General features: G+C 39.1%; 1 protein-coding gene across 1 annotated transcript in view; it reads left to right on the forward strand.

Moving 5' to 3' along the window:
* Positions 1–27251, forward strand: part of Catsperb (cation channel sperm associated auxiliary subunit beta) — a 124386-nt gene that overhangs the window by 8101 nt on the left and 89034 nt on the right. Inside the window, exons 4-5 of the mRNA XM_060388452.1 lie at positions 7876–7936; positions 21555–21650. Coding sequence (XP_060244435.1) covers positions 7876–7936; positions 21555–21650 — 157 coding nt within the window. The remainder of the gene's footprint in view (positions 1–7875; positions 7937–21554; positions 21651–27251) is intronic.

Here is a 27251-nt window from a genome sequence, read left to right on the forward strand (position 1 = left end):
CAAACTTATGGAAACTGAACAACTCTCTATTCAATGACCAATGGGTCAAGGAAGAAATAAAAATAAAGGAAATTAAAGACTTTGTAGAATTCAATGAAAATTAATTTCTTACCCAAATTTATGAAACACCATGAAAGCAGTGCTAAGAGCAAAGTTCACAGCACTAAGGATCTTTATAAAGAAATTAGAGAGATATCATACTAGTAATTTAAAGGTACACCTGAAAGCTCTAGAACAAAAGGAAGCAAAAACACACAAGAGGAGTAGACATCAGGAAATAATCAAACTCAGGGCTGAAATCAATAAATTAGAAACAAAGAGAACAATGCAAAAAGACAACAAAACCAAGAGCTGGTTCTTTGAGAAAATCAATAAGTTATACAAATCCTTAGCCAAACTAATTAAAAGGGAGAAAGACAGTATGCAAACTAACAAAACCAGAAATGAAACGTGGGACGTAATGACAGACACAATGAGGAAATCCAAAGACTCATCAGATCTTATGTCAGAGGCCTGTCCTCCACACATTGGAAAATCTGAACGAAATGGTTTATTTTCTTGATAGATACCAGTTACTAAAGTCAAGGCATCAGGTAAACGATTTAAATAGTCTAACAATGCCTAAGAAAATAAAAAGAGTTATTAAAAGTCTCCCAACCAGAAAAAATCTTGGACCAGATGGTTTCTGCACAGAATTCTACCAGACTTTAAAAGAATAGCTACTTCCAATACTCCTCAAAATATTCCACAAAATAGAAACAGAAGGAACATTGGCAAACTAATTCTATGAGGCCACAGTCACTCTGATACTTAAACTACACAAAGACTCAACTGAAAAAGGAGAATTTCAGACCAATTTCCCTCATGAATATTGAAGCAAAAATACTCAATAAAATACTTGCAAACCGAATCCAAGAACATATAAAAAACATCATCCACCATAATCAAGTATGCTTCATGTGTTAGGTGCAGGGATGGTTCAAAATACAAAAATCTATCAATGTAATCCATAATACACTCAAACTTAAAGAAAAATACCACACGATCATCTCACTAAATGCTGAAAAATCCTTATAACTGGATATTAACCATTAAGTACAGGATAGCCGTCATTAAACCCACAAACTCCAAGAAGCTAAGTTAGGAGGAGGTCTCAAGGGACAATGCTTGAATCTTATTCAGAAAGGGAACTAAAACAGATATCTGAAAGTAGGTGGAGTGAGGGAACTGGGTAGGAGATGGGTAGGGAAGGAAACAGGGGTAAGGATCAGGTAAATGGAAAGTGGGGAAGGCTTGGGAAGGAAAAATGGAACCGATGGTGGGAGGCATCTCATCTCGGAGGCTCTCAGGAATCTATAATGGCCATTTACCAAAGAGATTATTTGCCTTTTAGATTAACAGCAAAAATAGCATTTGTTAGAAGGACAAACCAGAATCATACAATTGAAATAAGACAGCATCTTCAACAAATGGTTCTCATCTAACTGGATGTCTACACGTAGAAAAATGCAAATAGATCCATGTTTATCACCCTGCACAAAACTAAAGTTCAAGTGGATCAAAGACCTCAACATAAAACTAGACACACTAAATCTGTTAGAAGAAAAAGTGGGGAAGAGCCTTGAACTCATTGGCACAGGAAACAACTTCCTAGAGAGAATACCAACAGCACAGGTTTTAAGATCAACAATCAATAAATGGGACCTCTTGAAACTGAAAAGCTTCTGTAAAGCAAAGGACACTGTCATCAGAACAAAATGACAGCCTACAGACTGGGAAAGGATCTTCATCAACCCTATACCTGACAGCTAATATCCAGAATATATAAAGAACTCAAGAAGTTAAAAAGCAACAAATCAAGTAATCCAATTAAAAAATGGGGTACAGAGCTAAAGAGAATTCTCTGTAGAGGAATATTGAATTGCAGAGAAACACTTAAAGAAATGCTCAACATTCTTGGTCATCAGGGAAATACAAATCAAAACGACCCTGAGATTTCACCTTACACCCATCAGAATGGCTAAAATCAAAGACTCAAGTGACAACACATGTTGGAGAGGATGTGGAGAAAGGGGAACCCTCCTCCATTGCTTGTGCAACCACTTTGGAAATCAATCTGGCACTTTCTCAGACAATTAGGCATAGCACTTCCTCAAGATCCAGCTATACTACTCCTAGGCATATATCCAAAATATGCTCAAGTGCACAACAAGGACATTTGTTCAACCATGTTCATAGCAGCTTTATTCGTAACAGCCAGAACCTGGTCACTTGAGATTTTGATCTTAGCCATTCTGACCAGAGTGATATGGAATCTCAGAGTCATTTTGATATGCATTTCCTTGATGACTAAGGAAGTTGAGCATTTCTTTAAGTGCTTCCTGGTCATTTGAGATTCCTCTGTTGAGAATTCTCAGTTTAGTTCTGTGCCTCATTCTTTAATTGGTTTTTTTTTTATTGCTGTTTTATTTCTTGAGTTCATTATATATTTTTCATAGTAGTCTTTTGTCAGATGTAGGATTGGTAAAGATCTTTTCCCAATATATAGACTGTCATTTAGTTCTATTGACAGTGTCCTTTGCTTTACAGAAGCTTTTCAGTTTCAAGAGGTCCCATTTATTGATTCTTAGAGCTGAGCTGTTCCTGTTCTCTTCAGGAAGCTGTCTCCTGTGCCAATGAGTTCTAGGCTGTTCCCTACTTTTTTTCCTAATAGAATTAGTGTATCTGGTGTTATGTTGAGGTATTTGATCCACTTGGATTAGAGTTTTGTTCAGGGAGATAAATATGGATCTATTTTCATTTTTCTACATGTAGACATTCAGGTAGACCAGAACCATTTGCTGAAGATGCATGTTTTTTTTTTTTTGTTTTTGTTTTTTTTTTTTTTTCTATTGGCTCTTTGTCAAAAATCAAGTGTCCATAGGTATGGGGAATTATTTCTAAGTCTTCAATTTGATTCCACTGATCAACCAGTCTATTTCTATGCCAGTACCATGCAGTTTTTATTACTGTTGCTCTGTAGTATAGCTTGATGTCAAAGATGGGGATAACTTCAAAAGTTCTTTTATTGCATAGGAGTGCTTTAGTTATTCTGTTTTTTCTTCCATATGAAGGTTAGAATTGGTCTCTTTATTATTGTTATTATTAATTTACTTTGTGTCCTATCTGTAGCCCCCTTATTCATCTCCTCCATGTCCCACCCTCTCTCCCTGTTCCCCCACTTCCTTCTTTCCAAGTCTACTGATAGAAAAAGTCTTCCTCCCCTACTAACCGACCCTATCCTAACAGCTCTCATCAAGTCTGCCTGGATTCTCTTCCTCTGTGGGCTGCCTAGGTTGCCCCACCAGAGAGAAGTGATCAAAAAGCAGGCAATCAAGTTCATGTCAGAGACTGTCCCTGCTCCCCTTACTAGGAAACCCACATGGAGACTGAGCTGCCTATGGTCTACATCTGAGCAGGGGATCTAAGTCCTTTCTGTGCATGGTCTTTGATTGATGCCTCAGTCTCTGCAGGCCTCGCTGGATCCAGCATTTTCGGCATTTTTGGTCTCCTTGTGGAGCTCCTGTCCCATCTGGGTATTTCTATATCCTCCTTCTTCCATAAGACTCCCTGTGCTCTGTTCAAAGTTTGGCTTTGAGTCTCTGCATCTGCTTCCATCCCCTGCTGGGTGGATGTCTTTTAGAGGACATTTGTGATAGGCTCCTCTCCTGTTCCCTCTCTTCTACCACTTCTGGTATCTATTTTGTTTGCTCTTCTGAGTGAGAATTAAGCATCTTTTCTAGGGTCCTCCTAATTTGTTTAGTTTACTTAGTTTAGTTTACTTGTCTATAGATTTTAGTATGTTTATCCTATACATGGCCAATATGTGCTTCTAAGTGAGTATACACCATGCATGTCTTTCTGCTTCTGGGATACCTCCCTCAGGATGATCTTTTCTAGTTCCATCCATTTGCCTGCAAAATGTTTATAGCATTTTTATTCATAATCGTCTGAATCTGGAAACAACCTAGATGTCCCTCAGCCGAAGAATGGATACAGAAATTGTGGTACATTTACACAATGGAATGCTACTCCACTATCAAAAACAAGGAAATCATGAAATTTGCAGGCAAATGGTTGAAACTAGACTTGTTCTTTCAAGATCTGTAAAGAACTGTGTTGGTATTTTAATGGGGATTGCATTGAATCTGTAGATTGCTTTTGCTAAGATGGCTTTTTTTTTTTTTTTACTATTTTAATCCTACCAATCTATGACCATGGGACAACTTTCCATCTTCTAATATCTTCAATTTCTTTCCAGAGACTTGAAGTTATTGTCATACAGATCTTTCACTTGCTTGGTTAGAATTACACCAAGATACTTTATATTATTTGTGGTTATTGTGAAAGGTGTAGTTTCCTGTAGGGTGTCATTTCCCAAATTTCTTTATCAGCCCATTTGTTGTTTCTGTACAGGAGGGCTGCTGATTTTTTAAAATCAATTTTGTATCCAGCTACTTTGCTAAAGCGGTTTATTAGCTGTAGGAATTCTCTGGTGGAATTTTTGAGGTGACTTATGTACACTATCATATCATTTGCAAATGGTGATACTTTGGCTTCTTTTTTTCTGATTTGTGTCCCCTTGATCTTTTAGTTGTTTTATTGCCCTACCTAGAACTTAAGTACTATATATTGAAGAGGTATGGAGAAAGTGGGTAGACTTTTCTTGTTCCTGATTTTAGTGGAATTGCTTTAAATTTCTCTCTACTTAATTTGATGTTAGCAACCAGCTTGCTGTATATATCCTTTATTATGTTTAGATATGAACATTGTATCCCTGATAGCTGCAAGACTTTCATCATGAAGAGGTTTTGGATTTTGTCAAAGACTTTTTCTGCATCTAATGAGAGGATCATGTAATTTTTTCTTTGAATTTGCTTATATGGTTTTAAGGATTTATATTTATATTTTATGGTTTTATGGATTTTTGTATGTTTCATCTCTGGGATGAAGTCTACTTGATCATAGTGAATGATGTATTTGATGTATTCTTGGATTCAGTTTGCGAGTATTTTGTTGAGTATTTTTATGTTGGTATTCATGAGTGAAATTGGTCTGAAATTCTTTCTTTGTTGAGTCTTTGTGTGGTTTAGGTAACAGGGTGACTGTGTGGCTTCATAGAATGAGTTTGGCGATGTTCCTTCAGTTTCTATTTTGTGGAATGGTTTGAGGAGTATTGGTATTAGCTCTTCTTTGAATGTCTTGTAGAATTCTGCACTAAAACCATCTGGCCCTGGGCTTTTTTTGTTTGTTTCTTTGGAGACTTTTGATGACTGCTTCTATTTCCTTAGGGGTTATAGGACTGTTTAAACTGTTTACCTGATCTTAATTTAATTTTGGTAAGTGAAATCTATCCAGAAATCATCCATTTCCTTTAGCTTTTCCAATTTTGTGGAACACAGACTTTTGAAGTAAGACCTAATAAGTTTTTTGATTTCCTCAGTGTCTGTTATGTTCTCTGTTTCATTTCTGCTTTTGTTAATTTGGATACTCTCTCTCTCTCTCTCTCTCTCTCTGCCTTTTAGTTAGTTTGGCTAAGGGTTTGTCTATCTTGTTAATTTTCTCAAAGAGCCAGCTCATGGTATAATTGGTTCTTTGTATCTTCTTTCTTTTTGTTTTCAATTTATTGACTCTACTCCTGAGTTTATTTCCTGCCATGTACTCCTCTTCATTGTGTTTGCTTCCTTCTGTTCTAGAGCTTTCAGGTGTGCTGCTAAGTTGCCAGTATGGAATCTCTCCAGTTTCTTTTTCATTGGCTTAGTTTTTCTTTTTTTTCTTTTTAGTTTTAGCAATGTGCCATTCTAAAATCACTTAGCAGAATTGTTACTACATAAGAATTTTAATCATCCTTCCTGTATGCAGTACATCATTTTTCTTTACACATATTTAAATGTTGCCATTTGTATTTTCCTGACTGGCATACCTGAGCTCCATTTTACGTGCCTGCCAAATTTTGAAAAGCTTCAACAATTATCTCTGAATTTTTACTTATTTTTCTGTCTCTTTTTAGGACAGTGAAAATTTTGGAAAACAAGATATTATCCTAAAAGTTTTAAAAAATCATTAGTTTTCCATTGGCCATTTTCTTTTTTTTTTTTACCTCTAAATTTAATTAATACATACAAATATAAAAACCATGTGATACTTGAGGTCTCAGATGTATTTGAATACATGTACATAGTATGTAATAGTTGCATGAGATTAAAAATAGACTCTCCTCAAACATTTATAATTTTCTTAGTTTTTGTTTCTTTTTATTGGAGACAGTGTGATGGCTAACATTATGTTTGAACTTTAAAGATAAAAAAATGACTCTAACGTTTAAGCCGCTAGCTTGTACAACCTGTACCCTAACCGCCCATTTGCCTTTTTTTTCTGGACATTGAAGACCATTCTTTAAAATGTCTGCCCTCTTAAAAACATTTAAGTGCCTCTGCTTTTCTTATAAAACAATGGGTCACAAGCCTCACCACTATTTCTGCTTTTGTGATCAAGCTTGCTTGCACTGCTTAAAATGACACTTGAAAGGTCCAGAGTGCAACCTTGTGAGTTTTGCATTTATGAACCACGGAATGACAGGGCTCAAGGGTGCATGCTGAGATGGTCTCAGGGACAGTCCTGGCGACAGTCAGTCTTGGTGCTAGCACCTGAATAAGAAGCCTCTGAACCACCCAGACCCATACATCTCATATCTTGTGATGAAAGCATTAAAGTCCCTTTTTCTAGCTTTTTGAAATATGTGGTACATTATTACCATCTCCAATCATGCCACTGCTTCCTTCTCCTTTAGTATTAGGTAAATTGTCTATCTCTAAATTCACTGTTTCCTTATCTATCTTATTCAATCTCCTATTGATCCTATTTAGCAAGTGCTCTACTGCAGTTATCATATTTATAGCCTTATTGTTTGCATTTGGTTTTGTTTATACACTTTTCCTACTGTTTGGAATGATCTGTGCATTCACTCCTTAGGACAATTTCCTTCCATCTATGCACAGATTTGTAATAACAACAGTTCACCCATTGCCTGGTCACTGAAATTTGAGTCAGCTGATTGTCTTCATTTCCCCCATAACATCAATTACATTTGCCTGTTTATTTTTCTATTTTGTCTTTTTTGTTTGTTTGCTTGAAAACTGGACACTGAACCTAACGTATGTCAACTCTGGATTTTTTTTTTGTCCATCTAAAAAATCCTACTTTTGCTATTAATCTAAAAGGCAAATAATTTTCTTAGTTAAAAAAAATAAAACAAAATTAAACAATAACAACAAAAAACCCAAAAAGTACAAACTGTCTGATGGTTATTATCTCTGCCAGTTTGTTCGTTTGTTTCTGGCTTCCACTGCTTTTTCCTTTAAAACTTTTCTGGGGGTGTTCTCTGTACTGCTATAGCGGGCGGATTTAGACATGTTTTTCCATGTAAATCTTAGAGATCCCCATTCTTACTGCTCTCCTGTTCCAGGGATTTCCTTCTTAAATTTCCAAATGCTTCACCAGCCTCATGCCTCGACTTTGACTTATCAAGTCAGAAATGATTCAACTTTGTGCTTCCTGGGCTGTTCCCTCATGCAGATATAGAATTATATATCTTAGTAACATTTTCATTGATCTGCTGTTACAAATGATGCTGCAAAATACGCTTGAATATATGTCATTTCACTCATGTGAGTGTAATATGGGAAAATTTGCTAGTGAAAACCCTTTATCTATAGGCGCATGCATTTGGATACTTTTGACTAATTTTAATTTTTAAAAGATTGGGCAGAATATGCCAAAATAAGTATTGCTATTAACAGTGTAAAATCATGTATTCTGATTTGTTCTTTCTTCAAGTTCAGGAATCAGTTGGTCTGGATAATTGATATTCCCAGAGAAAACATCACAGTAAACACAGGTAAGAGGGGTCTGAGGTAATTCTTGTAATCATGGGTCTGTGGTGCCAAATGTAGCAGCATTGCCTTCATGCAATCAGTTAAACCTTGTCACCTGTGTTGTGTGACAGACTTTTCCTGGGGAGATGCAACACACGTGTCTACTCACTCCGGAAAGGGAGCCAGCCACGGACTAAAGAAACCACTGCACCAGGGTCCATTCTGGTGAACCAACGAGCGTTCCCAAGGCTTGCTAACCATGTTGTGAGGGGTGACTCATGAGAGACAGGGGTAACTCAAACGCAGCCGAGTCACCAGAAAGCCCACCCTAACATGGGTGTGACTCCCAGAACCTCTACAAGCTTGCATGCAGCCCACAGTCAGGACACCTGTCTCTCCTGGGATGCCTGGTCAGTCTCTTCTCCCAGCGACTGCTTATTTACTCCCTTAACAGCTGGGTGGGGCACTCAAGAATCTTCCACATTTCTCTTCTGCATTTGTACCTTTCCTTTACCTACTGAAACTGGTGAGCCAAGGCTTACCCCCCAGAGGAAATGTTTCCATATGGAGAGAATGTTGCAATTTGGAGGGTTGTAATTGTCCAATATAGTTGTGTGGACATGCTAGTAATTATTTGCAGTTTATCTGAAATTCAAATGTAACTGAGCATTTTACCTGGCAACCTTACAAGTTGACTGTACTAACATGCACAATATTTTCACTGTGCTGGATAGTTTGACACAAGCTAAAACAATCTGAGGAAGGGTGCTTTAATCAAGAAAATGGGTCCTCCAAAAAGATGGGATGTAGGCAAGCTTGTAAGACATTTTCTTAAATAGTGATTGATGTGGAAGGGCCCTTCTCCTTGGGGGTGGGGCTACTGCTGGTTGGTGGTCTTGGATCTTGGGTTGCAGGCTGAGCAAGCCATAGGGAGCAAGCTATTAAGTACCCTTCCATGGTCTGTTGTGTTCCTGTCCTGACTTCTTTAGACAATGAATAGTGAGTGATATAAAAGAGCAAGCCAGATAAACACCACCCCCACCCTCAATTTGCTTTTTGGTAACAGTGTTTCATCACCGAAATAAATTCTAACTCAAAAAAAATATACCATCTTTTATTTGAAAAAAAAAATAGAACCCGCAAATATGAGTCCGTTCAGTGTTGCTTGTATATGTATTTCTATGTTTTTGGGTTGACCCTGTTGCCCTGGATAACCAAGTAAGGTGCTCATCCCTGAAGGATACTATTTTCCCTGTCTTGGCAGCCATAATTGCCTTTATCTCTTCATGGAACGGTGGGGCCCATGATAGTTCACCTTTCAAAATTTGGCATGTGGACTGGTCTCATTATTTTTCAGGTCCCGTTTCTGCAACCATATAGTTGAGATTTCATGGGTGCTGCTTCCTTGCCACATAGAAGACTCGATCTCCCAGCAGATGTCCTGGTTCTCTCTAGCTCTTACCATCTACCTCCACCCAATTCCCATGTGTTCCCTGAGCCTTGGGTGCAGGGATTACAGCTGAAGTGTATCTGTTGTGGCTAGGCACCCCATGGTCTGTTGTCTTCTCTGTATTGACAGCTGGTGGCTTTTGGTAACAGTCTTCGTTGCAAAAAGAAGATTCTTTAATGAGAGCAGAGAGATTCGCTTATCTGTGTATATAAGGATTAAGAATGTAATTAGATTATAGTGGTTTGGAAAAGTAGTAGATGGCTTCATCAGCTAAAGTGAATTGGCTGTGTGTACAAGAGCAAGCATCATTTCCCCCCTAATGTGTGGGTCTTTAGTCCAACTATTCTGCTCGTTACCACCAAGATATACGTACCACTTTTGCACCCCTACGGGTATCTTCTTAAAATTTTATTTATTTATTCACTTTACAACGTCCTCAACTCCTGGTCCCACCATCCTTCCCTCTTCCCCGCATTGCCCCCACTCAGAAAGGGGGAACCTCACCCCCACATACCCAGCCCAGCACATCAAGTCATATCAGGACTGTGCACATTCTCTGCCCTGGTGGCCTGGCCAGGCAGCCCAGCCAGGGGGAAGTCATCAAAAGGCCTGCAGGAGAGTCCTTACCAGAGACAGGACTCCCCTTCCCCCGTCTGCTCCCTTTATTAGGGAACGCACATGAAGACCAAGCTGTTCCTCATGGACATATGAGTAGGGGGCCTAAGTCCAGTCCATACACGGTCCTTGGTTGGTGTTTCAGTCTCTATAAGCTCCCCTGGGCCCAGGTTAGTTGGCTCTCTTGGTCTTCTTGTAGAGATCCAGTTCCCTCCTGGTCTTTCTATCCTTTCTTCCACTCTTCCACATCCTAAGCTCTGTCCAGTGTTTGGCTGTGAGTCTCAGCATCTGTTTCGATCTGCTTCTGAGTGGAGCATCTCAAAAGACAGCTATGCTAGGCTCCTGTTTGCAGGCATAGCAGTGTCCTTAGTAATGTTAAGGGTTGGTTCTCTCTTGTGACATTGGACATTGGTTGAACATTCCCTCAATCTCTGCTCTATCTTTTTCCCTGCACATCTTGTAGGCAAAGTAAATTTTGGGTCCAAGTGTAGGTGGGTTGGTATTCCCTTCCCTCTACTTGAAGTCCTGTCTGGTTAGACTGTGGCTTCTTCAGTCTCCCTGTCTCCTGCTAGTAGGGGGTCTCTGCTAAATTCACCCCCAAATCCTCCCAGAAGCCTACCCTGCCAGTAGGTCTCCAGCCTGTTTCAGAGAAGCCCCAGGCCATGGCTTCTCTTCTCTCTGCATGCTCTCTGTCCTCCTCCTCCACCTTTTCACTCTCTCCACATCAGATCCCCACCCTCAATTCAATCAATACTCCCTCTTTTATCCTGTATCCTCTCTCCAAGCACTTCCTCTGTCTTTTCTACTTCCCCTTCTAAATGACATTCATGCACCCTCCCTTCTTGGGCCCTCCTTGTTACATAGCTTCTTTGGGTTTGTGAATTATAGTCTGGTTCTCCTATACTATATGGCTAATATCTGCTTATGCGAGCACAAACCATGTGTGTCTTTCTGTTTCTGGCTTACCTCACTCAGGATGATATTTTTCTACTTCCATCCATTTGCTTGAAAATTTCAAGATTTCCTTGTTTTCAATAGCTGAGTAGTTACTATTCCATTGTGTAAATGTACTACAGTTTCTTTATCCATTCTTTGGTTGAGGGACATCTGGATTGTTCTGCCTATTACAAATAAAGCTGCTATGAACATAGTTGTTCAAATGTCCTTTTTGTACGGTAGAGCAACTTTTGGATATATGCCCAGGAGTGTTATGACTAGGCTTGATGTAGAGCTATTTCCAAATTTCTGAGAAACCTCCAGAATAATTTAGAAAGTGGTTGTACAAGTTTTCACTCCCACCAGCAATGGAGGCGTGTTCCCCTTGCTTCACATTCTCTCCAGCACGTGTGTCACTGGAGTTTTTGATCTTAGCCATTCTGATCAGTATACGATGGGATCTCAAAGCTATTTTGATTTGCATTTCACTGATCACTAATGATGCTGAGCATTTCTTTAGGTGTTTCTCCACCATTTGATATTCCTCTGTTAAGAATTCTCTATTTACATTTCTGACATGAACTCAACAACTGGCTCCTTTATGTCCCCTCCCGCCGAGGGAGGAACAGTCTTGCTAGGCCACAGAGGAGGACATTGCAGCCAGTCCTGAAGATACCTGATAAGCTAGGAAGGGAAAGAGGACCTCCCCTAGCAGTGGACTTGGAAAGGGGCAGGGAGGAGATGAGGGAGAGAGGGTGTGATTGGAAGGGAATGAGGGAGGGGGCTATGGCTGGGAAACAAAATAAATAACCTGTGATTAATATAAAAAAATAAAAATTAAAAAAAGAAAAAGTATTAAAGTATTCCCATTCTACCTTCAAAAAAAAAAAAAAGAATTCTCTGTTTATCTCTGTACCCATTTTTAATTGTATCATTTGGTTTGTTGGTATTAACTTTCTTGAGTTTTTTATATATTGTGGATATTAGCCTTTTGTCAGATGTAGGATTGGATTTTTCCCAATCCATAGGCTGCTGTTTTGTTCTATTGACACTGCCCTTTGCTTTGCAGAAGTTTTTCAGGTTCAAGATGTCCCATTCATTAACTGTTGATCTTAGAGCTGTTGGTGTTCTGTTCAGGAAGCTGTTTCTTGTGCCAAGAGTTCAAGGTACACTTTTTCTTCTAATAGAAATAGTGTCTCTGGTTTTATGTTAAGGTCCTTGATACACTTGGACTTGAGTTCTGTGTAGGATGAGAAATATGGATCTATTTGCATTTTTCTACATGTACACATCCATTTAGACCAGCACCATTTGTTGAAGATGCTTTCTTTTTTCCATTGTATGGTTTTGGCTTCTTTGTAAAAAAATCAATATTCATAGATGTGTGGATTTATTTATTTATGTCTTCAGTTTGATTCCACTGACCCACCATTCTGTTTCTATGCCAGTACCATGCAGTTTTTATTACTGTTGCTCTGTAGTACAGCTTGAGATCAGGGATGGAGATACCTCCAGAATCTTTTTTATTGTACAGGTTTGTTTTAGCCATTCTGTTTTTTGTTTGTTTGTTTGTTTGTTTTTCCATATGAAGTTAAGAATTGTTCTTTCAAGGTCTGTAAATAATAATACTAATACTACTACTACTAATAATAATACACTTTTCAAATGAAGAAAATTGTGTTGGTATTTTAGTGGGAATTGTGTTGAATCTGTAGATTGCTTTTGGTAAGATGGACATTTTTACTGTTAATACTACCAACCCATGAGCATGGGAGATCTATCCATCTTCTGTTATCTTCTTCAATTTCTTTCTTCAGAGACTTGAAGTTTTTTTTTTTTCATATAAGTCTTTTACTTGCTTGGTTATATTGTTCGTAGCTATTGTGAAGGGTGTTGTTTCTCTAATTTTTTTTTCTCAGCTCATTTATCACTTGTATACAGGAGGGCTACTGATTTTTTTTTTTTTTTAGTTAGTTTTGTATCCAGCCACTTTGCTGAAGGTGTCTATCAGCCGTAGGGGCTCCCTAGTTAGAATTTTTGGGGTCATTTATATATACTATCATATCATCTGTGAATAGTGATACTTTGACTTCTTCCTTTCTGATTTATATTCCATTGATCTTTTGTCGTCTTACTGCTCTAGCTAGAACATCAAGTACTATGTTGAAGAGACAGAGAGAGAGTGGGCAGCCTTGTCTTGTTCCTGATTTTAGTGGGATTGTTTTAAATTTCTCTCTATTTAACTTGATCTTGACTATTGGCTTGCTGTATATTGCCTTTATTGTGCTTAGGTATGTGCCTTGTATTCCTTATCTCTCCATGACTTTACACATGAATGGGGTATTGGATTTTGTCAAAAGCTATTTTAGTGTTTAATGAGATTTTTTTTTCTTTCAGTTTGTTTATATGGTGGATTACATAGATGGACTTTCACATGTTGAACCATCCTTGCATCCCTGGGATAAAGCCTACTTGATCATGGTGGATGATATTTTTGATATGTTCCTGGATTATATTTGCAAGTATAGTGTTGAGTGTTTTTGTGTCAATGTTCATAAGGAATATGGTCTGAAATTCTCCTTTTTTTGTTGAGTCTTTGTGTGGTTTAGGTAACAGGGTAACTGTGGCCTCACAGAATGGGTTTGGCAATGTTCCTTCTGCTTTTCTTTTGTGAAACAGTTTGAGGAGTATTGGTATTAGCTCTTTTGAAAGTTGGTAGCATCCTGCAATGAAAACCATCTGGCCCTGCACTGTTTTTTTGGCTTGGGAGACTTTTAATGACTACTTCTCTTTCTTTACAGGTTACAGATCTATTTAAACTGTTTACCTGACATTTATTTAAGGTTGTTAAGTGATATCTATCAAGAAAATCACCCATTTTATTTAGATTTTCGAATTTTGTGACGTACAGGATTTTGAAGTACAACCTAATGTTTTTTTTTTCTCAGTGTCTGTTGTTATGCCCCCGTTTTCATTTCTAATTTTGTTAATTGGATACTCTCCCTCTGCCTTTTAGTTAATTTTGCCAAGGGTTTGTATATCTTGTTGATTTTCTCAAAGAACCAGCTCTTGGTTTTGTTCATTCTTTCTATTGTTCTCTTTGTTTATAAGTTACTGATTTCAGCCCTGAGTTTGATTATTTCCTGCCATCTACTCCTCTTGGGTGTTTTTTTTTTTTTGTTCTAGAGCTTTCAGATGAGCTGTTAAATTGCTAGTATGTAAATTCTCCAACTTCTTTATGAAGGCGCTTAGTGCTATGAACTTTCCTCTTAGCACTGCTTTCATTGTATCCCATAAGTTTGGGTATGTTTTGTCTTCATTTTAATGGAATAATTTATTTTCTTTATTTCATCCCTGATCCAGTGGTCATTGAGTAGAGAGTAGTTCAGTTTCCATGAGTTTATAGGGTTTCTATTGTTTATGTTGTTGAGTTCCAGCTTTATTCCATGGTGGTCTGATAAGATACAAGGGCTTATTTCAATCTTCTTGTATCTGTTGAGGCTTGCTTTGTGACCAAATAGATGCTCAGTTTTGTAGAAGGATCCTTGTGGTACTGAGAAGGTGTCTTTTTTTGTGTTGGGTTTGGGTGAAGTGTTCTGTAGGTGTCTGTTAGGGCCACTTGATTCATGACGTCTGTTAGTTTTATTTTTATTTTTATGTGTGTGTGTGTTTAGTTTCTCTGTTGATTACTTGTCCATTGGTGGGATTGGGATGTTAAAGTCTCCCACTATTTATGTGTGGGGGTCAATGTGTGATTTAAGCTTTAGTAATGTTTCTTTTGTGAATGTGGGTGCCCTTGCATTTGGGACATAGATGTTAAAAATTGAGACATCTTGGTGGATTTTTCCTTTGATGAGTAAGTAGTGCACTTCCACATCTCTTTTGATTACTTTTGCTTAAAATTCTATTTTGTTAGATATTAGAATAGGTACTCTTGCTTGTTTCTTGGGCCTGTTTACTTAGAATACCTTTTTCCACCTCTTTACTCTGAGGTAATGTCTATCTTTGTTGCTGAGGTGTGTTTCTTGTTGGCAGCAGACTGATGGATCCCGTTTCATATTCACTCTGTCAACCTGTGACTTTTTATTGGGGAAATTGAGTCCATTGGAGTTGAGAGATATTAATGTCCAATGATTATTGATTCCTATAATTTTGTATCAGTGGTGGTAGTGTGAGTGTGTATGCTTCCCTCTTTTGTTTTTGCTTCTGTGAAATTATTTATTTTCTGTGTTCTCTTGAGTATAGTTACCCTTGTTCTGTTGACATTTTCATTCTAGTATCCTCTATAAGCCTGGGTTAGTGGAAAGATACTGTTTAAATTTGGTTTTGCCATGAAATATCTTGTTTTCTCTATTAATGCTGATTGAAAGTTTTGCTGGATACAGTACAGGTTGGCATCTGTGGTCTCTTAAGGTATGCAGGATGTCTGTCCAGGCCCTTCTGGCTTTTAAAGTCTCTGTTGAGAAGTCTGGTGTAATTCTAATAGGTCTGCCTTTATATGTTACTTGGCCCTTATCTCTTGTAGGTTTTAATATTTTTCTTTGTTTTTTACATTTAGGGTTTTTATTATTACGCAGCAGTAGGATTTTCTTTTTTGGTCCAATCTAATTAGTGTTCTGTAGCCTTTTTGTATATTTACAGGCATCTCTTTCTTTAGTTTAGGGAAATTTTCTTCTATGATTTTGTTGAAAATATTTTCTGGACCTTGGAGCTGGGAATCTTCTCCTTCTTCTCTTCCTACTATTTTTATGTTTGCTCTTTTTATGATGTCCCAAATTTCCTTGATGTTTTATGTTAGAAGCTTTTTAAATTTAGCATTTTCTTTGACTGATGTATTGATTTCTTTTATCATATCTTCTATGCCTGCGATTCTTTCTTCCATCTCCTGTAGTCTGTTGGTGATGCTCACATCTGTAGTTCCTGTCCCCTTTCCTAGGTTTTACATTTTCAGGATTGCCTCAACTGTGCTTTCTTTATTGCTTCTATTTCCCTTTTAGGTCTTGAACACTTTTATTCATTTTCTTCTCCTGTTTGCTTGTACTTTCCTGTATTTCTTTAAGGGATTTATTCATTTTTTTCAACCTGTTTGTATTTTCCTTAATTTCTTTGAGGGAAATTAAGACCTCTCCTTTGCTGGTATTCATTTCTTGTTTAAAGGCCTCTATCATTTTTATGAGATTAGATTGAAGTTTGTTTTCCTGAGCTTCAGGTTTGTTAGGATATCCAGGGTTTGTTGTAGGAGGATAGTTTGTCATAGGACAGTTTGGTTCAGGTGGTGCTGTATTGCCCTGGGTTTTGTTGAGTATATTCTTACACTATCCTCTGCACATCTAGCTGTCCCTGGTATTGGCAGGCTTGGAGGTCCCTGGTAGTCCTGACGTCTGTCACCTTTGTTAGTTGCTGATGTCTGCCTCCTCTCTGTTGGCACTCTCCAATAGTCACTGTCCCTGGGACTGCAGGCAGAGCTGACTGCCCAGGAGTTGGTGTGTGGAGGTCATGGGACAGACCTCACATCTGCTGGCAGTCTCCAGAGGCTGATGTCCCTGAGACCACAGGCTCAGCTGGTGCCCTGGAATTGGTGCGTTGAGGTCATGGAACAGATCTCTCCTTTGCTGGTGGTCTCCAATGGCTGTTCCTGAGACCACAGGCTGATTTGGTGCACAGGTACTAGTGCTCAGAGGGCTCAAGGGCAGCTCTCACCTCTGTTGGTAGTCTCTTGTTGCTTCTGTCCCTGGAACTGCAGGCTTAGCAAGCTTCCAGGAACTAGTGGCCAGAGGGCCGTGGCAGATTTTACCTCTGTTGGCAGTCTCCAATGGCCGCTATTCCTGAGGCCACAGGTTGAGCTGGGACCATGGATTTGGTGTGAGGCGGTCACAGAACAGACCTCATCTTTGCTGGTGTCTCCAGTGGTCACTGTCCCTGAGACCACAGGCCTCTAGGGATATCTTGCTGTGCTGGTCATTGTTGTGGTTTGTAGGCATCACAACTCAGTAGGATTATTGATTGGCATTCTCTTTTAGCAGTCTGCATAGCTCCTTCCTATGAAGGCTAGACTTCAAGAAGGAAACTTTGGATCAGATTCCGTTTGATTCTGCCAAGTTCCATTACCAACGTATGTGTGGTGTCTTCAGAAATAGAGTCTGAGAGACAAGCAAGGGCAACTGGAATGGCCTATATTGTTTGAGGAGTTACTTGGACTTCCCTGAATAACAAAAGTTCAAGAGGAAGTTTCTTAAGCCTGGTTCTAAAGTTTTTGTTAGTCTATGGCTTATGGGGGACGCTTTGTCACCCCAAACAGAATAACTATTTGTGTGTATGCATGTTGTATGCACATACACTTCTATATAGTATATATAATTTTAGGTAAATATAAAATAATTTGATTCCTATGGCTTTTAAAACATGCCCTTTTCTTTATCTATCCTTCCTTTTCCTCTTCCCCTCTGTATTGCCCTTCCTTCACACTCCCCAGTAAAGCATGTCTCATTTTCCCATTTTAAATTTCTTTTCTTTTATCTGCTTTTCTGAGACAGTCTCACTATTTAACTCCGGATGGCCTGTAACTCACAAACGTGTACTTTCATCTGCCTTCCAAGGATGAGAATTAAAGACCAGCACCATCACACCTGGTTAAGATATTTCTTTTAGTTGTAGAAACCAACAACAAAAACGCAGCCACATTATTAGAAATGAAGCATTAAATACAAAACCGCAAAAACCATCACGAACCCAGGGAAACTTTCACCTCATCATTCTCCCCTCTGTTTCCTGTAATTTAGTTTTCTGTCTTCAAAGCCTGGATTTCTAAAGCCAACTTAGTAGTTTTGAATCTTTATTTGTCCTAGAGGCCATCCCAATCCAAGATTCACCAGAGACTATCATCAGTTCATTCATTATTGTTCTGACATTTTACTTGTGTGCCATAAAATATGCAGGCAGAGGAGCCCTGGGAGAGTGGGACAGGGACTTGTGCAGAAGAACTTCTGTGGCTATGGGTAATAGTGTTCCCTGCTAAAGGAAGGTGCAGGAAGGTGAAGAGAGAGCAGAAGTGATAGCCAAGAGATAAAGACCCTGCACAGCAGAAGCTGTAGAGCTGTGAGAAGTGACAGAGATTGTGTCAGTATCTTTACCCTTTATTTGTCTCACTGAAAGACGACTCCATGAGGAAAGCACTTCCTACCCAGACATGAGGAGCAGAGTTCAGATCCCCAGGAGCCATGTAAAGCTCAGCTTTGTAGCATGACCTGTAACCCCAGTGTCTCTATGGAGATGTGAGCAGAGACAGGAGACTCCCCAGACACTTCCGTGGCCTACGCAGTCTCAGGCGTATGCGGTGTTTCAAGCAATGTGGAAGTCAAGGACTGATGCCCACGACTGTCCTCTGACTTCCCCCACACTCTAAGAAAAGTGCATACATACATACATACATACATACTTACATACAAATATGTATGCACATACTCTCAGAGATTGTTTAAAAAATAACCTATGTTGGTGATTGTTTTCAAAGGGAGCTTATATTTATAATTTAGACTCTCTAAATTCTTTCTTCATTGTTAGAAAGATTGAATTTTACTGTTACTATAGGCACAACATTGGCAATTACTTCTCTTGTTTATCTGTAGTTTGGAAGCACAATTGTTTTTGTCTTGTTGTTAATTAATATCTCACTGTCCTTCCTCACAAGAGCTCATCTTACCTATCATAACAATGGAAAAGAAATAAATTCAGAATTTGAGGTATTTCTACGAAATGCACATGACTTTTACATTACCATAAAGCATAAAAGCCAAAAGTGGGATCTTCTTAAGCAGACTGGTATCTGTATATGTAAAACCTTAGTCAAGAGTCATCATGATTACAACAGGCAGGTGGGATTCTCATGTCTCCACATTGTTCTAAATCCCTTTCTGTATTAACTCATTTATTCCTCACTGTAGGAAATGCACTCTATATACCCTGTCATTCATTTCCCCATGTGTTAACTGAGTCCCAGGAAAGTCATACGGAGATTGAGCGATGCTACAGAGTGGAGTAAAGGAGTTTGGAGTTTGAACTGCATATAACAATTTTTACTTTTTAATTCTGTTCTACTGTGTTACTTATTAAGGCCACCTCGATGAAAGCAGATAATAATTTGGAGCATATTATCCACACAGCTACGCCCCCCTTTTTGCTTCCCTTCCTCCCACCTTTCCCTTAGGCAGTCTTACTTCTACTTTCATGCCCTCCAGATACACAGGATTTTATGTCTCTCTATAGAAATCTTGGGCCCACGATGACAGAAAAATGTAGCACCCATCCTTCTGAGACTGGCTGAATGTATTTGGTATGATAATTTCCAGTGTGACCTATTTACACTTTTTGAAGACTAAATAACCATCCCTTGGTTTATACAACAACTTTATTTTTATTTTGAAATAAGGGATCATTTACATTTAATAACTCTGCTCTTACATAGTGACCAGTTTGGAGTTCTTACAGATCTGTACAATTAAGAGACTACTAGATTTGAGATCTAGAACAGTCTGTCATCTAATAAAACTGTCCCATGGACGCTGGATAGTTTGACCAACTGGAGCTACGGAAGGTTTTTAACCACCATGTTAAACTTAGGTCTTCTTCAAGAGCTACAAATGCTATTAATTGCTGGGCCATCTGGTCAGCTGAACATCTCTTTGTGTTTATTTGCCCCTCAGTAAAGTATCCATCTAATGTTATTATGATAATCTTATATATTTTTGGATACAAATCTTTTTCTAACATGGCTGAAAATATTTCCCCAGTCTGTGATCTGTTTTATTTCTTTATTATTTTTCGAGAATCTTTGAGAATCAAACACAACATGCTTTAATCATATCCATCCTCTCGACTCTTCCCAAACTCACCTCTTTCCCACCTACCCTAATTTTGTGTCAGTTTTTCAGTCCTTCAAGACCTTCAAGAATATTTGTGCTGCCCAAATATTCTTAGCTGTGAATTCTTCCGTTTTCCTATCTAAGTGTAATTATGTGTTTATGACTAATATCCTCCCATCTCTTCCCAGTGCCTGAAGACTCTGGGATCCACCATTCTATTCTGCCCTATAAAATCACCTCCTTTACATTCTACATGAAAATGAGATGATGCCAGTATTTGTCATTCTATGTCTGGGTTATTTCACGTAATATAACATTCTCCAGACTCATCCATGTTGCCACAAATAACAAGATTCCACAGTATTTATACATATGAGTGTGGATAGATACTACATTTTCAGTATTTATTCCAATTAAAATGAACATTTTTTATTAAGAGCCTTTCTGATTATTGTGACTAGTACTACAAAAATAAGATGGAAGCAGAAAGACCTTTCCTTGACGCACTGATTTCGTGTCCTTTGACTACGTACCTAGTAGTAGGATTGCTGGATTATTTTTATTATTTTGAGAAGTCTCCAAACTGTTTTCCATGATGGCTGCATTTACATCCCTGTAACAGTGTTAAGGGTTACTGGCTCCCACCATCCTTACCATCACTAATTATCTTTTGTCTTTTTGATGATGGCCACTCTGACAGGGATAAAAAGAATAGTGTGCCGTGCTTTTGAATCACATGTCTCTGATGAGTAGTAACTCATGTTAGTGCTTTGTATACCAGCTGTCTTCTCTTCAGAACTGCCCATTTTAAACTGTGTTCTTTGCTCTCTTGTTACTGGACTATGTTTGGACCTCTGGGATGAATCCCATGGTGAATAATTTTTTTCCAGTGCTCGTGATTTATTTTTTCTAGTGTTTTAAATATTTATTTATAAATAAATAAATATTCATTTATATATTTATTTATATAAATGAATATTTATTTAAATATTTATAAATAAATAAATATTTAAAACATTTCTTTATTTTTATTGTAGTTGTGTACATCGTTTTTCTACAAATATGCATATACACTATGTGTGTACAGATCTCACAGCATGTTTGAACCCCTGAAGTTACAGATGGCTGTGCTGGCCATGTTGCTGCTGGGAAGGGAACCTGGATCTTCTCTAGAAGAGCAGCTGATGCTCTTGACCACTGAGCAATCTCTTCAGCTCCCACTATGCTAGTCTCTGTCTGAGGATATTTTGTCTTAAGGGTCATCAGGAATGCTGGCTGGAGATTTCTGTTTCATGGTTTGGTGTCAGGGTAAAACTGGCTTGTGTGAGGTGTTTAGAAGTATTCCTTCTGCCTCATTTATGGGGACTAGTTTCATGAGAAACCCTGTTAATTCTTCCTTGCCTCTGGTCAAACTCAGAATTGTCACCCCCACAGGTCCTGTGCTTTTCTTTGACAGGCACTTTAAAAGAATATTATTTTGCCTCACAAAAGGTTTGTGATTTTCTTTTTCCTTACTATAGTTGTAAGAGGGAAATTATGATCTAAACTCATTAGCATTAAGATACATTGCTGTGGTATATATTTTTGTGGTATATATTATACATTTTATAATTATTTCCCATTATTTTATCAGAAAAAATGTTTGCAGAAAAATATATGAAATCTGACACATAGATGTAGTCAAAATGATTGTAAAAGTGAAGGCATCATTGTTGGAAATGTTAGTATAGCTTCCAGTTTCACCAATATGACAGATAAAAAGTTATTTACCTTTAATTTTAGACATCGCAGCGGTAGAACAATGGATAATAAAGATTACAATGCATGATGGATTAAACATTTATGATACTGAAGGTACCCTACTGGATCTTGTCCGAGGTAAACATCAGTTTATAACGTAGATTGGAATCACATGCTCTTTGTCCCAGATGGCCAGGATCACAGCCTCACGGTGCAAGCAAGGAAATAATGCATATATAAATAGACATAAATAAGCTATATTTGAATATATGTTCTAATTTTTATATATGTTTATACACACATATATCTGGGATGAATCCCCTTTGAATAACCTTTTAACTGTGCTAGTGACATCTGATTTTTAGTATTTTTTATTTTATGTGTGTGAGTATGTTGTGTACACATTATGAACGTGTACCATGTAGAGAGCTCACAGACTGCAGAAGAAGGTATTGGAACCCCTGGAGCTGGAGTGAGAGATAGCTGTGAGACACCATGTAGTTGCTGGGAACTGAGCCTGGATACATATACACACACATACACACACATACATACATACATACATACACATACATACATACATACATGCACACACACACACACACACACATATATATATATATATATATATATATACACACACATCTTTGATCTGAATCTTAGTACTGTTCATTGCATCATAGTATTTTTTAAAGATACGTTTGTGCGTTTAGGTGGTTTGTTTGTTTTGTTTTTTTTGTTTGTTTGTTTTGTTTGCAGTACTTAGGGTTAAACCTAGGCCTGTAAGACCTAAGCATTGCCAGCAAGTGCTTTAGCACTGAGATATATCACCTGCACATTGCAGTGTTTTGTCTTTTTTTTTTTTTTAATGAGAACCAACAGCAAAACAAATCATTCAGTTTTAGTCAGAACAGTTGAGATTTTCTTGCTTTATTTTCTGAAGATTATGGAGCTCAGCCTGGCATGAATTTATAACCCTCTTGCCTCAGCCTCCCAAGTGTCAGGTGCCATCACCACCAGTGTAACAACTGATTTCTATTAACAAAGATTATCTGTTTTAGGGGCTGGAGAGATAGCTCAGTGGTTAAGATCACTGGCTGTTCTTCCAGAGGACCCAGGTTCAATTCCCAGCACCCACATGGCAGCTCAGAGCTGTCTGTAACCCTAGATCCAGGGGACCTGATGCACTCATGCAGACATATATGCAGGCAGAATACCAGTGCACATAAAATAAATGAATAATAAATCTTTTGAGAAAGTTAGCTGCTTTAAGCTCATGACTAGTTATGAATGCTTAAGCTCTGTTTTTCCATTGGCAGACAAGAAGTTAATTACTTAATATTTTTTCTGAGATGTGATCTCACTGTATATCTCTGGCTGTCCTGGAATGTGCCATGTAGAGATGTCTTGCCTCCAACTCACAGGAATCCACCTGCCTCTGCCCTAAACTACTGGGATTAGAGGTGTGTTTCTGGCCCTGATAGTATTAATTCCTGAAATTCTATCTCTTTTATAAACTTACCTTCTTTTTTTCCTATTGTTAATACCAGTCCAATATAATTGTATGTAGACTGCAGATTAAAAATAAATAAAAATTGCGTTTTATAGAAGAAATGCTTGGGTAGCCTTATAAAAAGTAACAAATTATCACTAGCCAACATTATATGTTATACACAAATTGAAATCTGTCTCTATAGATAAGCCTGGCAACTGATTTCCACCATTGTTATGAAATCCAGTGAGAACTGAGGGTGATTCTAGATGAAGGAGAGTCATGACTATGCCTGAGACCTGTTCGCTGTTTTTAATGCAGTATTGTTTGTGATAAGAATGAGCTGGAAACAACATAAGAGTCTATAAATAAGGAGAGGAACAAAAGCATGCAGGTAGATGCCATTAAAGTGAGGAAATAAACACACACCAGAGAACTGGCTGGAGACGCTGAGTGAAATAATCAAGATGCAAAGTATAGTGGGGAAGAATCTGGGAGAGTGTTCAGTCTATAAAGCACTTGCTACAAAAGTTTGAGGACTGGAGTTCAGATTCACAAGAATCCCATGAAATCTGAACCGATGTGGCAATTGCTCTTAATTAATTAAACTTGGGAGGCAAAGATGGAGGATATTGTAGGAGTCGAAGGGCAAGCTAGCTAGCTAGAACAGCCAGGACCTGAGCCCCAGATTTGGTAAGAGATCTTGCCCCAATAAGGAATTGGGGAGCCATTAAAGAAAATATCCAGCATCAACTTTGAGCCCCCATGTGATTATTTTTATTTGCTTAACAAAAATTAAAATATATGCCAACAGAACAGGAGGGCCTCTGAAAGACTAGATCGAGGTATCGAAGCAGAGGCTGAAACTCACAGCCAAATTTTGGGCAGAACACATGGAATTTTATGAAAGAAGGGGGAGATAGAAAGCCTGGAGGAAACAGGAGCTCCAAAATGAGACCAACAGAGCCAAAAAATCTGGGTTCTGGGGACCTGCAGAGACTGATACCCCAACCAAGGACCGTGCATGGAGAGGACCTATAATCCTTGCTCAGATGTAATGCATAGACTCAGTATCCAAGTGGGTGCCCTAGTAAGAGGAGCAGGGGTTGTCTCTGACATAAACTTAGTGGCAGGCTCTCTGATCTCCTACCCCTGGGGGCTGAAGCCTTGCCAGGCTTCAGAGGAAGACAATGCAACCAGTCCTGATGAGACCTGATAAGCTAGGGACAGATGGAAAGGAAGGAGGACCTCTCCTTTCAGTGGACTAGGAGAGGTGCATTGGGGGAGACAAGGGAGGAGGGTGGGATTGGGAGAAGATGAGGAAGGGGGGCCACATCTGGGATACAAATTGAATAAATTGTAATAAATGACAATAATAAAAAGAAAAAAAGCTCAAAAAAAGAAAAAAATATATATATACTCATATATATGTATGAGTATGTGTAGTTCAGTGGTTGAAGGCTTACCTAGCATGTTTTCAGTCCTGGATTTGATTATGCAGACCTTAAAAAAGGGAAAAAATATCTAAAAGTAAACTGACAAAATATTGTACCTTGTTTACTTCTTTCATGCTCTCTAAACTTTAGGAATAGACAAATTCAATGATAATTGCAGTACCGGCTTTAGGATTCTGATACTTGGCTACTTTTTAGCATTAAAATAGCAATCTAAGAATCACTTCAAATGTTAGAAACTCTGAAATCTCACATATTGAGATATACTGAGTTAACATTTCATGCTCACCGTTGTTGAGACAGTACAGAAGCACGATGACAGTTTGCAGAAACAGGACTGGTCTGTTTGAGCTGAGAGGACTCTTTCTTGCTGAAGCACGGACAATGACGGCATGGTTGGTGTGTCCTGAGTGTGTAAAGGTCGGCAGGGATTGTGGAGAAAATTGTGGGCTTTTTACTGGCTATAGGAAAACCGTATCAACTGAGTACCCTGAGCAGGAGGGGGATACATTCTGACTTGTGCTTTAGAAGAAGCCCAGTGGTAGGTGCTTGTCAGCCAGAGACCTGACTCTTGGGAAGGAAGGATGGCAGCAATAAAGGCCATGACTGGCACTGCAGCATCGGTACAGTCGAGAGGGTCTGTCATCCTCGGGCTGAGGCGCACGCAGTGCAGATGCTGAGCAGTAGCAGCGCAAAGCGCACACGTTGTCAGCAGAGCAGCTGGGATCCCTGGTGGCCAGGGCTGAGGGGAGCGGGAACGCCTAGGGTGAATCCTCCACTTCTCATGGAGCAATCAAGTAGAGCAGTGCCAGTTGCTGGAGGTTAGAGATCTGAGGGGCAGCACAGGGAAGTGAGAGCCAAGGAGAAAGCCAAAGAGAAAAGTGAGGGTGTGGCTCTAAGCTTTTATTCACCACTGAGCTCACGAGAGAGGCTTAACAATCCTATCTGCACTGTTTCCTATCTACTACAGACTGTAACAGACCCTATGATATGCATTAAAGTCTGCCATCCTGCACAGAAACTGCTTCAATCACAGGTTGACAGTGGCCTTCACACTGGTTACATTTCCCTCTTTTACTTTGGCAGCAGCCAAACTTAATCACTGTCTAGTCTTTGTTTCTAAGAAACAGAATTGTTCTTTAATCAGGACAATTGAAGGGTCTCAGGAGTGGAGACAAGGCAGATGATGGCTTAGAGACTTTGCAGAGCTGTGGTGGTTTGAATAGTCACGACATTTATTGACTCGTGTGTTTGCGCGCTTGGCCCATAAGGAGTGCCACTAGTAGGAGGTATGGCCTTGTTGGGGTAGGTGTGGGCTTGTTGGAAGAAGTATGCCACTGTGGAGTCAGGCTTTGAGGTCTTATAGATGCTTAAGCTATGCCCAGTGACCCAGTCTCTCCTTGTTGCCTTCCAATCAAGAGGGAGAACTCTCGGCTGCTCCAGCACCATGTCTGCCTGCACACTGCAGACATGCTTCCCGCCATGACGATAATGGACTAAACCTCTGAAGCTGTAGGCCAGCTGCAATTAAATGTTTCCTTTATAAGAGTTGTCGTGGTCATGGTATCTCTTCGGTGATGAAACCCTACCTGAGACAGGGGCTGAGACAGGGGTGTTGCTGTGAAAGGCCTGACCATGCTTTTGTTTGGAGGGATGTGGATTGGAGGCTTTGGATTAGGGAAGCAGTGGCATGCTTTAGATGGGGCTTAATAGGCCATACTATTAGAAGCATGGAAAACTGTTGCTAAGTGTGATCTGAACTGCAGGAGCCTGGCTCAAGTTGTTGCAGAGGAAAAGAATTTTAGTGTGTTCCCTAGAGCTTGTTCTTGTGGTATTTTGGTATTTTTGCCCTTGTCTAAAGGGTTTACCTGAGGTTAAGATGAAGAGCTTTAAATTAATTGCATTGGCAAAGAAAATATCAACACATTCTAGAGTTTGTGCCAGAATAAAAAAAAAATTAAAAACATCTAAACTGTGGCTCACTCTTATGAAGAACATTTTGATTAAATGGCTCAAGCTGAGCAAAGAAATAATACAAAATGTATGATCAAGGATTAAAGGAGCACAAGGAAGAGTGAGGCTACATCTCGTGCTCAAGGAGGTAAACAGATTAAAGAAAGCTGGATGTAAAATAGCATACAGAGAGTGGTGAAGGTGGGCCAAGATCCCACCCATCTAAGCTTACATTTTGTAAAAAGGAATGAACGAAAAGCTTATGTCCAGGTGTGGTGGACATCACCACACCTTTTAATCCCAGCACTCAAGAGGCAAAGGCATACAGATCTCTGAGTTCAAGGTAAGCCTGCTCTACACAGCCAAGCTTGGGCAGTGAAGGAAATCATCAAAACCCGACCGCTGGTGAAGATATAATTGAACAATGGGTCCATGATCCAGTCCCAGCAAGCAGAAGAACTTGGCAGCTTTAGCCACGTGCTTCTTCTGGCTTTAGAGCCAAGGATAGAAGAAAGGGGTTATGGGACCTTCCTTTACTGATGGAAGTTGTTGGTGAGGGGCGTGTGGCAGAGGTGTCCCTGCATGGGAGCCCAGAGATGCCATTATATGTAGCTGTGAAGATGAAAGACCCCAAGAGGTCTTTTTTTTCTGTTAATCTACTCCCAACGTCTACCAATTCCCTAGAAGCTTCAGTCTCTTTTTCACTGATGACAACATCACTTTTCTCTGCTTATACTCTGGCTGTCTTCTCCTTTTTATTTATCTTCTGCTGTTTGGTTGGGATTGCACAAAGGGGCAAAAGGAAATGTGTGCTTTGGAAGCAGAAGCAGATCCCTAAAT

This window comes from Meriones unguiculatus, chromosome 7 (assembly GCF_030254825.1).
Source record: "Meriones unguiculatus strain TT.TT164.6M chromosome 7, Bangor_MerUng_6.1, whole genome shotgun sequence".
NCBI classification, from domain to species: Eukaryota; Metazoa; Chordata; class Mammalia; order Rodentia; family Muridae; genus Meriones; species Meriones unguiculatus.